This window comes from Mustela nigripes, chromosome 1 (genome assembly GCF_022355385.1).
Source record: "Mustela nigripes isolate SB6536 chromosome 1, MUSNIG.SB6536, whole genome shotgun sequence".
NCBI lineage: Eukaryota > Metazoa > Chordata > Mammalia > Carnivora > Mustelidae > Mustela > Mustela nigripes.
In genome coordinates this window covers 263,608,419-263,623,142 of record NC_081557.1, presented here as the reverse complement: position 1 = coordinate 263,623,142, position 14,724 = coordinate 263,608,419, and the positions used below count along the sequence as shown (strand labels likewise).

At 38.1% G+C, this 14,724-nt stretch overlaps 2 protein-coding genes across 2 annotated transcripts in view; one reads left to right on the top strand and one right to left on the bottom strand.

Annotated features, from left to right (window-relative positions):
• The window catches only part of ART3 (ADP-ribosyltransferase 3 (inactive)), a 139,046-nt gene extending 124,647 nt beyond the window's left edge, over positions 1 to 14,399 (bottom strand). Inside the window, exon 1 of the mRNA XM_059397108.1 lies at positions 14,324 to 14,399. The gene's annotated coding sequence lies outside the window, so the exon portion shown is untranslated. The remainder of the gene's footprint in view (positions 1 to 14,323) is intronic.
• On the top strand, positions 3,467 to 5,806 carry CXCL10 (C-X-C motif chemokine ligand 10). Its single transcript, XM_059397065.1, has 4 exons — positions 3,467 to 3,587; positions 4,113 to 4,239; positions 4,463 to 4,552; positions 5,012 to 5,806. The coding sequence occupies exons 1-4, from the start codon at positions 3,527 to 3,529 to the stop codon at positions 5,028 to 5,030; spliced, it is 297 nt and encodes a 98-aa protein (XP_059253048.1). The 5' UTR covers positions 3,467 to 3,526; the 3' UTR covers positions 5,031 to 5,806.
• Positions 14,400 to 14,724: the final 325 nt, after the last annotated feature.

Genomic DNA, 14,724 nt, shown 5'->3' with positions numbered 1-14,724 from the left:
GAATAACTGAGTCAATAATCATAAAGCACTTCGAACATAGTCTGGCCCAGTTTTTGCTCTGTAATGTTTAACTTAAAAAACCAGTAAGAAATATTTTCTCATTAATAACATATCTAGTCCACTTCATAGCTAATCTGCCTCAAACTCTGTTTGAGAGAGCATGTTAGCTGAGAATTTAAAAACAGACAAAAGTAAACTTATCACTTTTTTTTTTTTAATGTTGGAATTGTTCAGAAACTCTTCCATCCTTGAATGTCAGACATTTCTCTAAAAATTCTGGCCTTTTTTCTCACAATCTAATTTCTTATCCTGCACAAAGAGCTATGGGAGGTCCCTTCCATACCACGGTCTCTCTCCTGAGCCCTTCCCTCATCAGAAGAAAGTCTCTGCCATGTGAAAGTCTTCTGGGATCTGGCAGTTCCTGTCTCATTCCCCTTCCTTTTGTCTTCCCAGTTTCCCCCAGCGAGTTCCCCTGACTTGCTGACCTGAGAGCTTCGCCCTGGCACAGACTGAGCAATGTTGGCCTGCCCCAAGCAACAACTTTGTCATTGTTCTGATGACAACATTCCTACATTTGAGGTGTCAAGTTTTACGTGTGCCCAGTTTGCAGATATGTGCTCCTCATGGTATCTGTGCCAAGCTCTACACCAGTATCTACCAGCTAAACGAGTTTAATCCGAGGATGAAACTCAGCCTCAACCTGGCCTATCTCTAGATTGTTGCAGCTTAACGGACTATGGAAAGGCCTCCCAGATATTTCCCCAGGTTCCAAGTATTCACTTGCGCGAGATTGCCCATTGAAGCATGATGATGCCTACATTCCGAACAGCATGTCACCTTGGGTCCCCTACTGCCAATCGCTGACAAAAACAAAAACAAACTACTATATCCCTTGGATACTGAATTTCCACTGCTGGGCCCAGCATAGTACACCATCTGGGTATCACCTGCTTCCTACTGACGCTACCTGCTGTGAATAATCGGCCAAGTGCTACTGAATACTAAGAAACTGATTTTTGCCCCTATTTTGCCCTGTTAAAATTGTGCTAATTTCTTTACCAGTTTAACAACTGACACTTTTTATCCTCTGCTTTGCATGTGACAATATCTTTGAATTGTATCAATGTTAAACCAACCTGTTTCCATCCTGTTCTCCCAAGGTCTCTCTATTCATGCCCCTTTTTAATATTTTTCTCCAGGGGCACCTGGGTGGTTCAGTCCGTTAAGTGTCTACCTTCAGCTCAGACCATGACCCCAGGGTCCTAGGACTGAGCCCATGTTGTCGGTGTGTTCTCTGTCTGTGGGAAGCCTGCTTCTCCCTCTCCCTCTGCCTGCTGCTCTCCTGGCTTGTGCGTGAACGCTCTCCCTCTCTCTCTCTCTCTCTCTATCAAATAAATAAATAAATATTTTTAAAAAACTTTTAAAAAAATAAACATTTTCTTCAAAAAGGAAATCCTTTGTTTTTTGCAATAATCTTATCATGGCTATTAATCCTTTTTTTATGGCATTCTAGACATTCCTTATGACGTTTCATTCAGGGATTTTTCTAAACCACACAAAATTTACTTACCAACACTAAGAGAAATCAGATATCCAAACAAGTAGTGTTTTCCCTCAAAATAGTTATATGTAGGGGACTATTCAGTTATTCTAATTAAGTCATGAGTGTTCAAAACATTCTGGAATTCTTTGAAACTTACCAATTCCAGATCTTTGAACTTGTTCAAGAAGACCAAACCTATTTATAGTATTTGATCAAAAGGAAAGGTATGGCTAAACTCTTATTTCCAAAAATTAGATTCACCTACAAAGGATGAAAAATTGCTATTACTAAAGAACTTTTAAAACTTTCTTAGGCTCTAAAAGAAATTACAAAAGTTTAAAACAAATATTAAGAAAAAACATCATAAGTAAACTAAATGGATTTCAACCTTTGTATGACCTAACACAAATCTTACCTGAGGTTCTTCTTCCATATATAAAATAAAGATAATTTTCGTATTTTCTTACAGGTTATTGTAGGGATAAAAAGAGAAAATATATGACATCCCTGGAACCCATGAGGTGAATGAATATATTTATATTCATGACTTAATGCTGCAAATTAAAATAGATTCAAAACACAGCATTAAGATATACTCATTTTAAAACTGTTACTTAGCTGGAGAGCCTGGGTGACTCAGATGATTAAGCCTCTGCCTTCAGCTCAGGTCATGATCTCCTGCTTCCTCCCACTCCCCCGCTGCCTCTCTGCCTACTTGTGATCATCTCTCTCTCTCTCTGTGTCAAATAAATGAATAAAATATTTTTAAAAAACCAACAACTGTTACTTAGCTATAAAAAAGAATGAAGTCTCACCATGTGCAGTGGTGTGGACGGCACTAGACAGTATCATACCAGAGAAAGACAAATGCCTATGATTTCACTTACATGCGGAACTTAAGAAACAAAACAAATGGATTGGGGGGGGGGGGAAGAGAGGCAAAACAAGAAACGGGCTCTTTTTTTAAATGTTTTAATTTTTTTTCAGGGTTCCAAGATTCATTGTTCATGCACCATGCCCAGTGCTCCATGCCATACGTGCCCTCCTTAATACCCACCACCAGGCTCACCCAACACCCCACACCCCCTCCCGTCCAAAATCCTGAGTTTGTTTCTCAAAGTCCACGGTCTCTCATAGTTTGTCTCTCCCTCCAATTTCCCCCAATTCACTTTTCCTCTCCTTTTCCTAATGTCCTCCATGTTATTCCTTATGCTCCACAAGTAAGTGAAACCATATAATTGACTTTCTCTACTTGACTTATTTCACTCAGCATAATGTCCTCCAGTCCTACCCATGCTGATACAAAAGCTGGGGATTCATCTTTCTAACTCTTAACCATAGAGACAACAAACTGAGGGTTGCTAGAGGAGAGGTGGGCAGGAGGTAGGGTTAAATAGGTGATGGGGATTAGGAAGGACACTTGTGATGGGCATAGGTGTTGTATGTAAGTGATGAATCACTGAATTCTATACCCACAACTACTACTACACTGAATGTTAACTAACTGGAATTTAAACAAAAACCTTGGGGAAAAAAAACTGTATTTAGGACTCTGACTTGAGGATTAAGTTGACATCTTTATTTTGCAGGAGGCAAAAGATGAGAAACAAAGTTTCATTCAGAAAGATTCATTAAATTTTTTTTCATTGAAAAAACTTACACACAATGAACTGTTTTTCAAGAAACCAGTCATGTTCTGGAAAGTGAAACCTAACTCACTCCGAGTGAACAAGGAGATGGAGGGAAATTCCACAGCTCAAAGTCACAATAAATATTAACAATTCCTTTGACTCTGCAACACGGGACTTCCCCAAGGAACAGGCTGCAGGTTTTGCTGAGTCAACTATAATGTTATCCAATCAGAGTTATCGAGGGAAAGCGCCTTTACAAATAAATAGGGCATCCTGGCTCCAGATCTTCTGAGACACTCCACTGCTTAAGACTTCCTGAGCCTACTGCAGGGGAACCTCCAGTCACAGCATCATGAACCAAAGTGCTGTTCTTATCTTCTGCCTTATCTTTCTGACTCTGAATGGAACTCAAGGTAAGGAACATGAAGAGATACTTAATTTGTAAGATCAGAAATACGACTGGGTATAAATTCAATTAATTACGAGAACGGTTTATTTGCAATAGTATTACAGCCTGCCTATAAATGAAAGGTAAGTAAGAAGAGAATCCCTCTGGCAACAGAGTGGACAGTCAGAAAAGCAAATGGAATAAAACAGAGGAGGAGCAGAAGAGGAAGGGTAAGAGGACAGACAGAGAAATGTAAGGGAATGAGGAAAGAGAGGATGACACAGATACTTCTGTAGTCAACTCAGCTTAATTAACCATAAGAACTGGGCTCAGGGGTATGAATTTACATTTCACAAGTTGCAATTCCATTCTTTCATATAACCAACTAATTAATCGTTCAGAGCTGTGTTATAATGGGGTTATTCTTTCTCTGACTGACTCAAATGACACGGGGATATTGGTTCTGCTAAGCACTACCCAATCCACATTAAATGCCTAAAATGAAAACTGCACTAACCTCCCTTGCTGTCTGTACCTCTTTTTCCCACAGGAGTACCTCTCTCTAGAACTACACGCTGTACCTGTATCAAGATCAGTGATGGATCTATAAATCCAAGGTCCTTAGAAAAACTTGAGGTGATTCCAGCAAGTCAATCTTGTCCACGTGTTGAGATCATGTGAGTGAAATGCCATCTGAATATCACTTCCCTGGTTGTAATCATATATTAGAGTAGTATGATCATGCAATCAGTAAAGGGTTTTTAATGATTCTAAGACTTCTGTGTAACAAAGGTAAACATCTAGATTGAAACATAAATGTCTGATCTAAAAACTATATTCCCATCTATTTTACTGACCCAAGACTGTTTTAAATATTTTAACTCTTTCTTACTTCTACAGCGCCACACTGAAAAAGAATGGGGAGAAAAGATGCCTGAATCCTGCGTCTAAGAAAATCAAGATTTTATTGAAAGCAATTAGCAAGGAAAGGTAGGTTTGCTGTTCTTTGCAGAAGAACTGCTCTTTAAGAAATGTCAATCTGGGGAATTCAGAAATATTTGCATTGAGTTTTCCAGTGGGATCCTTGGCTTGAAAGTGTGTTTACCACCATGCCTGCCTCTACCTCGATTTACTGTTGTATGAAGATATCATCTTGTGTAGTATCAAAAGTTACCTTACCTATGTAGAACTGTCGACCCTGAGGCAGAGCTTTAACTACTCAAGCAAAGCTACTGAAATTGCCCCTACTGAATATGGTAAAAAATTACCCACTTTTTGGAGGCCTTTCTTGGCCTTAAAAAAGCAGCTCCTATAATCTACAATGACGATACAGTAGCAGTAAAGCTCACCAAACACTTTGCCTGGGGGCTCAGAATGTCCCAAGCAGAACCCAGGCTGAAGCCAGAGCCGATTGTAACACACTTTTATACCTCCTTTCTCTTCTTACAGGTCTAAAACATCTCCTTGAACAGAGAACATAACGACTATAATGTTGATAAAGATGGACCAGAAAGAGACTACCTCTGCCATCACTGTCCTGCATACGATATATGCAAGCCCTAACTGTTCCTGGATTGCAGTTCTCCTAAAAGGTGACCAACCGCTGTCACCAATTTAGCTGCTACTACTCCTTGAGGGAGGTGGACAGGTCATCCTTCTGTCCGGGCACTATAAGCTATGGTGAGGTACTGTATTTTTAGTGAACGTACCAGGTCCTAGCCCTGCTACTGACACGCTCCTCACCTGTCCCATCTTCTCAATGATATTAAGAGAGATTTCCACGTCTGGACTTCACCGAGTTCTCAGAACTTCACAAAATAGCCATAATACAATCTGCTTTTTTAAGAAAAACTTTTACTCCATGGGCTTCTACTGCTATCTTCTCCCAAGGGGCCTCATATTCTTCTAGCAGTTATATATATGCAACTCCAAATACACAGAAGAACCTAGAACTACCTGAAAATGGACATGAAAATACTATTATTTAATGAAAAGCTACAAAAGTAGAATTTTAGATATACATGTTTCCGAATTGTTTTCAGTGTTTATGGAGTAACTTGTATAACTAAATACCACATGACTGTGCAATGAAAAATGTTTAAATCTAGATATATACTCTGCATGTTATGTAAGACAAATATGCTAGATGTGTTTCAAAATTAAAACACTGTGCTCTCTTGGAGATGTTAAGAAAAACTACATAATTGTAAACAGATCAAAAAAGTAATAAAATAATAACTAAGATGAAGTGTCCGGTGGGTCATTTGACTGCGACATGTATTTCATAAAAGAATCCAATGGGCAGATGACAAATGAGTTTGAGAATTATAATATTCCTTCCAACTGCAGTGTTTGGAAAGGCCCATTACATAAGACTCCTTTGGACTGATGTGGCCTAACAGTCTTTGCCTGAGCTTCAGACCCTTATGTGGAGATGTCTCATAGACATCTGAATATCCCACAGAAACATCAAACTCCAAAATACCTCAAATTCCTTTTCCCCAGATTTATTTCTCCTCCTATTTTCAATGTCCTAGTTTAATGCCACTAGCAACCACTCAGTTGCCCAAACCTGGAAGTAATTTTAGATGACTTCTGCCTCACCTCCTATATCCAATTAGTTACTAAGGAAATATTTGCAACACATTCATAGATGGCAAATTAGTAGCATCTATGGTGCCTGCGTGGCTCAGTTGGTTAGGCAACTGCCTTCAGCTTGGGTCATGATCCCGTAGTACAGGGATCGAGTCCCACATCAGACTCCCATCTCCATGGGGAGTCTGCTTCTCCCTCTGACCTCCCCTCTCATGCTCTCTCTGTCTCTCTCACGCTCTCTCTCACTCTCAAATAAATAAAATCTTTTTAAAAAATAGTAGTACCTAGAATATATAAAGAATTCCTATGAATAAAATAGGAAAGGATAAACAGCTAAATGAAAAGTGGGAAATAGAAAATAAGGAATAAAATGCACAAGTTGAATATAAAAAATACTTAACATCACTAATAATCAGGGACTTCTGCATTCAAATCATTTTGGGATACCATCTGACACCACCAGACTGACAAAACTCTTTTAAGGTGGATAAAGACCAAGTGACAGGAAGGCTAGAGAGCAATGAGGAATACCACTCCACTGCTGGTGAAAGAGGAAACAGCTTTAACTGCTTTGGAAACCACGTTGGTATTATCTTATAAAATTTAACATGTGCAGGGGTGCCTAAGTGGCTCAGTGGGTTAGGGCCTCTGCCTTTAGCTCGGGTCATGATTCCAGGGTCCTGGGATTGAGCCCCATATCGGGCCCTCTGCTCAGCGGGGAGCCTGCTTCCCTCTCTCTCTCTGCCTGCCTCTCTGCCTACTGGTGATCTCTGTCAAATAAATAAATAAAATCTTTTAAAAAAATAAAAAATAAAATAAATAATTTATCATTTGCACACTCCATATCCTAGCAGTTCTACTACTGTGTATATACCATAGATATATTCTCGCATATGACATATATCAGAGAAGATCATGGCAACATCGTAACAGCAAAACTCCGGACACAATCTAAACGTCCATAAATCGAACAGACAAATAAATCAAGGTATATGAATCCCAAGGGATACTATACAACAGTGGAAATAAAACATAACTATCCACATCAAACATGGATGTATCTCAAAAATAATCCTGCACAAAAGAGGCATGTCACAAAAAACTATATACACTATAATTCTATTTATTATGAAGTTTTAAAACGGGCATTACACACTGGATTTAGAAGTGAAGTCATATATGATGAAATCAAGCAAAAACAAAGGAATGACTTCCATAAATTTCAGGAGGGTAACTACATCAGAAGGTGAGAAATGAGTGCAGTACAGGAGGAACACATAGGAGGCTTCTGAATTATGGTAAAGTTTTATTTTTGATTAGATGGTGAGATTAGGTGATAAGCTTAGGTGGTACATGAGAATTTGTTCTTTAATCTACAAATTTTTATCTACAAATTTTTAATTTATCTATAAATTTTTAATTTCTTTGAATTCATTAAAGATCACAAATACATGGAGATTAAACAACATGCTACCAATGAATGGGCTAAACAAGAAATAAAAAAATAAATGAAAACAAATGAAGATACAACTGTGCAAAACCTCTGGGATGCAGCAAAAGTGGTCCTAAGAGGGAAGTATATAGCAATAGAGGCCTACATCAAGAAGCAAGAAAAACCTCAAATAAAGAGCCTAACCCTACACCTAGAAGAGCTAGAAAAATAACAACAAATGAAGCCTAAAGTCAGTAAAAGGAAAGAAAACAATAGACTAGAGCAGAAATAAATGATATAAGAACTAAAAAAGAAAAAAGAACAGATTAATGAAAGGAGATCATTCTTTGAAATTAATAAAACTGATAAACCTCTGACAAGACTTATCAAAAAGAAAAAAGAAAGGACCCAAATTAATAAAATCACAAAGGAGAGAGGAAAAATAACAACCAACAGAAATACAATTAAGAAAATATTATGCAAAACTTCATGCCAATAGGACAACCTAGAAAAAAAAAATGGATAAATACCTAGAAATGCATAAACTACCAAAATTGAAATAGGAAGAAATAGAAAACTTGAAAAAACCCATAACCTGAGAAGGAACTAATCAGTAATTAATAATCTTCCAACTAACAGAAGTCCAGGGCCAAGAAGCTTCATGGGCGAATTTTACAAAACATGTAAAGAAGAAGTGGGGCAGGCCTGGGTGGTTCAGTTGGTTAAGCGTGGCCTTCAGCTTAAGTCATGATCCCAGAGCCCTGGGATGGAGTCCCACATGGGTCCCCTACTCAGTGGGAAGCCTGCTTCTCCCTCTCCCTCTCCCTGTCCTATGCGCATGTGCGTGCATGCTCTCTTTCTCTCTGTCAAATAAATAAAATCTTAAAAAAAAAAAAAAAAGAAAAGAATACCTATTCTTCTCAAACTACCCCAAAAAATAGAAAACAAAGGAAAACTTCCAAATTCATTCTGCAAGGCCAACAATATCCCGATACCAAAACCAGATAAAGACATCACTAAAGACGGCACCTGGGTGGCTCCGCTGATTAACTACCTGCCTTCAGCTCGGGTCATGATCCCAGAGTTCCAAGATCAAGCCCCTCATCGGGCTCCCTGCTCAGCAGGGACTCTGCTTCTCCCCCGCCCCTCACCCTGCTCTTGTGCGCACGTGTGATTCTCTCCCTCTCTAATAAATGAAATCTTTAAAAAAAAAAGGGGGGGGGGCTTAACTAAAAAAGAGAATTATAGGTCAATATCCTTGATGAGTGCAGATCTAAAAATTCTGAAAAAATAGTAGCAAACCAAATCCAACAATACACTTTAAAAAATCATTCAACATGATCCAATGGGACTTACTCCTGGATTGCAAGGGTGGTTCAATACTTGCAAATCAATCAGGGTGCCTAGGGGGCTTAGTCGGTTAAGCATCCAACTCTTGATCTCAGCTCAGGTCGTGATCGCAGGGTCATGTGTTCAAGCCCCAAAGTGGGCTCCAGGCTGGGGGTGGAGCCTACTTAAAAAATAAAATATCTGCAAATCAATCACCTATGATACACCACATAAATAAAAAGAACCACCATATGAACATTTTGATGCAGAAAAAGCATCTGACAAAATACCTACTCAAGCTAAAAACCCTCAACAAAGTTGAGTCAGAAGGAACATACCTCAACATAATAAAGGCCTTATATGAAAAACCCAGAGTTAATATCATCCTCCATGGAGAAAAACTGAAAGCTTTTCCTCTACAGTCAGGAAAAAGACAGGGATGTCCACTCTAACCATTTTTATTCAACATAGTACTGGAAGTCAAGCCACAGCTATCAGACAACAAAAAGAAATAAAAGGCATCCAAATTGACAAAGAAGTCGTCAAAATTTCACTATTTGTAGATAACATAATACTATACACCAAAACCAGAAAGACTCCATGGAAAAACTGCTAAAACTGATACACGAATTCAATGAAGTCAGAGGATACAAAATCAACACATGGAAATCTGTTGCATTTTTTAAAATTTTATTTATTTATTTGACAGACAGAGATCACAAGTGGGCAGAGAGGCAGGCAGAGAGAGAGGAGGAAACAGGCTCCCCGCTAAGCAGAGAGCATGATGTGAGGCTCGATCCCAGGACCCTGAGATCATGACCTGAGCCAAAGGCAGAGGCTTAACCCACTAAGCCACCCAGGTACCCCAATCTGTTGCATTTTTAAGACTTACATTTATTTGAAAGAGAGCACATGCTCACACACGTGAGTGGGGGGGGGGGGGCAGAGGGAGAAGGAGAAGCAGAACCTCCCATATCCCTGGCTGAACAGGGAGCCCTATGTGGGACTCAACCCCGGGACTCTGAGATGATGACCTGAGCCGAAGGCAGACACCTAATCGAATGAGCCACCCAGGCACTCTGATCTGTTGCTGGAATGAAACAACAGAAGAAAAATTAAAGAATCAGTCTCATTTACAATTGCACCAAAAACCATTAAGATACTTAGGGAATAAACCAAAGAGGTAAAAGATCTATACTCCAAAAAGTATAAAACCACGATGAAAGAAATTCAAGATTACACAAAGAAATGGAAAGATGTTCCATGCTCATGGATTAGAAGAACAAATATTATTAAAATGTCCATACCACCCAAAGCAGTTTACACATTTAATCCCTCTCAAAATCCCACCAGCATTTTTCAAAAAACTAGAACAAATAATCCCAAAACATGTATGGAATGACAAAAGACCTCACATAGCCAAAACAACCTTGAAACAGAAAAGAAAAGGCATCTGGGTGGCTCAGTCAGTTAAGCATCTGACCTTGGTTCAGGTCATGATTTCAGGATCCTGGGATAGGGTCCCACATAAGGGTCCCTGGTCAGCAGGGTGTCTGCTTCTCCTTCTCCCTCTGCCCCTCCCCCAAGCTCATGCTTTTCTCTCTGTCTCTCAAATAATTAAGTAAAATCTTTTTTAGAAATATTGTATAGAGGGCATCTGGGTGGCTCAGTGGGTTAAGCCTCTGCCTTCAACTCAGGTCATGATCTAAGAGTACTGGGATCAAGTCCTGCATCAGGCTCTCTGCTGAGCAGAGAGCCTGCTTCCCCTCTCTCTCTGCCTGCCTCTCTGCTTACTTATGATCTCTCTCTCTGTCAAATAAATAAAAATAAATCTTAAAAAAATACTGGATTTAGTATTCAAAAGTTTTCAAAAGTATTCAAAAGTTTAATAGATATTAAAAATTCTTATCACAAAAAATATTTCTAACTATGGATAATGACTTACTATGGATAATCATTTCACAACATACATAAACATCAAATTATGTTATACACCTAAAAAGAACAATACTTTATATCCATTATATGTCAATTAAAAAAATTTGGAGAAAAAAATTAAAATCTAATGCAATACCAAAAAAAGAGAAGGGAGAGCATGCTAAGAGTGCTGCAATATTCTGATATATAATAGAGAAATACAGTACATACATAACCATTACTATGGAACCCTTAACTAAATCATTGGAAAAATATGAAGTGGCAAAATTTCTCCTTCCTGCTCTCTCATTTATTTTTCCTGACCCCTAAGTCTACCCAAAAGGTCCCCTATTTTATTGCCTACAGTCAACTAATTTTCACAAAGGCGTTAACCAATAGAGATGTAAAATGCTCTCTGTTCAAAAAGCATAGCATTAAAAAAAAAGCATAGCATTCATTTAACAAATATCTATTGCATCCACTACATACCAAGTTATAAAAATGAATATATCATGTGTTCCTAAGTTACTATCAGTGAGAGAGATAAAGGTAAATAAATTTGAACAGAAAAAATGCTGTAGACTGAAAAATTTGCAAATATATAAGAAAAGAGAAAATTAGGAAAGCCTTTCTTGGGAAAGTATAATGGGGATCTGGAATTTAAAAGATGCATTATATCTGACAGGTAAAAGGAAAAAAATGAACTCTAGCAGAGGAAAGAATATGATCAAAGACAAGAAAAAATATGTGTTTTCAACTTGAAATAATATAAAATTAGAGATAGTAATACTGTGGAAAATGATGGAGAGACAAGACGTAGATTATGAAAGGGTTTTTTTTTAAGATTTTATTTATTTGTCAGAGAGAGAGACTGCGTGCACAAGCAGAGGGAACAGTTGGCAGAAGAAGAAGCAGGCTCCCTGCTGAGCAAAGACCCCCCGATGTGGGACTTGATCTCAGGACCCTGGGATCATGACCCAAGCTGAAGGCACTCAGTGGACTGAGCAACCCAAGTATCCAAGCCTTTTTTTTTTTGGCTAAGCATGCCATCACCATTGTATATTTATAAACTATTTACATGTTATAAAACATACCCAAAATATAACATATAAGATTGTTAGACTATGCTGTAGTACTAAACCTCCCAAAATATTAAAGACCTAACACAATGAAAGCTTATTTTTTGTTCACACAAAGTTCCACGTAGGTTGGCAAGCTTCTATGTTGACTCAAGAATACAGTCTCTCTCTCTCTCTCAGTTGAAGATTGCCATGAAAGGAAATACAAGGATGGAAGTGGCTTACTGGCTTGAAAATGCTGCACTCCATACTACCTTGTTCAGCACAAGGTATTGCCTTATCTAATCACAACAAGGGATAGAAATTGTAAGAGAAATTGTATTTGTCTCTGCCACAGCTATGTAATTTTTAAATGAGTTTTTTAATTGTAAGGCAAAAAAACAAGGCTAATGAGGAAATCTAGCTCAGAAAAAGTAATCTACACAGATATTTTTTTAAAAGTCTAAAAATAGAGAAATTAAATCAGAGATGAAGAATTCCTTTTCTAGTTAAAAGATCATCATGTGTAGATGTAAGTAAAATTTGAGGTACACAGTGAAAAAATGGACACATCTACTGTAATACAGTCATGTTATTTTGTTTTTTAAGATTTATTTGTTTTAAGGAGAGGAGGAGAGTACGCACATAAGCAGGGAGAATGGCAGAGGGAGAGAGAAAATCTCCAAGCAGACTCCCCCACCTGCAACTCACTGAGCACAGAGTCCATGTGGGGCTCTATCCCAGGACCCTGGATCATGATCTGAGATGAAATCAAGAGTTGGCCACCCAACCAGCTGAGCCGCCCAGGTGCACCTCTATAGTCATGTTACATATCTGAGGGGCAGAATCTCTTTTTTCTAGGGAAATACACGATGCACAATGATCTCTATATTGCAACATGATCTAAGAACATGGCTTTAAGGATAAGGAAAAAAATGATTATAATTGTGTCTCTTGATTTTGTCACGGTATACTTAGGTAATTCACTGTTCGTATCTGGAACTTGGCAACTACCATTATTCTCACTCTACTCAGGGGCTAGCTGAGAACCTCAATAAAGCACTAAAAATATGACAGTAATTACTCTGATGATTCTCAACAAGTAATTAAAGTCGGCCTGCACCTCTGTCTTCTCACCTATATAACCAGAAATAGAAATCCTCCAGAAATGTGAGCAAAATAACAGCCAATAATTAGGTAAAATTCTATATCTAGATGATAGAATTATAGGTGATTTTTACTTTTTACTTTATTTTCCATATTTTCTACAAAGAACATTTTCACTTTCTAATAAGAAAAAAATTAAAGCAAAAGAAAACCAACTGTCTAAGACAGTAAGTGTTAATCTTAAGGGCTAGGATTTATGTTCTCATGACCATGAAATTATTGAACTCCGAGAAAGATCTGAACTGAAAACAGAACTATATATATCATATATATCTCATACGCGTGTGTGTGTGTGTATCTCTAAACTTTTGTCCAATGCTAGATTAAAATTTAATTGCTTATATTAAAAAATCATTAAACCACTACTGGATATATTTCAGGTCACTAAATAATAATATGTCATTATTAGTCTCCCTCCTCACCCTCTTGCCAGCTATCATTTATTCTCTACACAACAGCCAGTAATACTTTTAAAACACAAATGAGATTATAGATCCCCTGGTCTCAGCCTTTCAACAGTATACAGTCTGTAAAGTGCTACATAAATTTCCCACATCATTCCTACTGTTTCCCTTTCACGGCTCCATTCTAGCTATACAGCCTCCTACTGGTTCTTAAGCACAATAAACACATTCCCATAGCATATTCCTTCACTTTATCCAGGTCTCTACTCAAATTATCACCTTCTCGGAGAAAGCTTTCCTCACCGATCTATTGAAAATAGCACTACTGGGACACTTGGGTGGCTCAGTTGGTTGAGCAGCTGCCTTCGGATCAGGTCATAATCCCAGCGTCCTGCGATTGAGTCCCACATCGGGCTCCTTGCTCAGCAGGGAGCCTGCTTCTCCCTCTGCCACTGCCTGCCATTCTGTCTGCCTGAGCTTGCTTGCACTCTCTCTGACAAATTTAAAAAAAAAAAAAAGAAAAAGAAAAGAAAATAGCACTGCTTCTATCATTCTTGATCAATCACCATCTGTAAACATAGTATGTATTTTGTCATGTCTTTATTCTCTATCTCCATGAAGGTCTGTAAGAGCAGAAACTATACCTGTCTTATTTGCTACTTATTGTTGGTACCTACAAGAGTACTAGACACATAATAATGCTCAATACTCACTTAATGAATAAAAAAGTTACTCGCATTTGCCATAGCTAGAATCCTTTGGAAACATACTCGCTCCAAAGACAGGACAACTTTCCAAAGACTTTAGATACTTCTTGAGTCTTAGGAGAAACTAAACTTGGAAATAAAGAGAAGCTTACTAGTCTTGTTGAATCACCACACAAGCAAAGAAGTAATGATGACCTTCTCCCATTACAATATCCAACATGTGCACTGGCAAACTGTTTATTGGACTATGAAGTCCCGTGGGAAGAGAATTAAGGTTTTAAGCAGGGGCTTATCTGACTTTCAAAAATAAAAATGTTTCAAAACTAAGTTTAATGCTTTAATAGCAGCAACAGCTGTTCAGAGGAGGGGAAAGTCCCTCCCACCCTGAATTTCATCCTGTAAGATAATTCTTTCAAAAAAAATTAAAAAAAAAAAAAACCAACCTTGTTATTTTCACTTGACATAGAGAAGAGCATGTTGTTTACATATTATGCAACATTTTCCCAGGACACTCAAATCTAATTAAAGCCAGAATAGCATGGCTATCTCATTT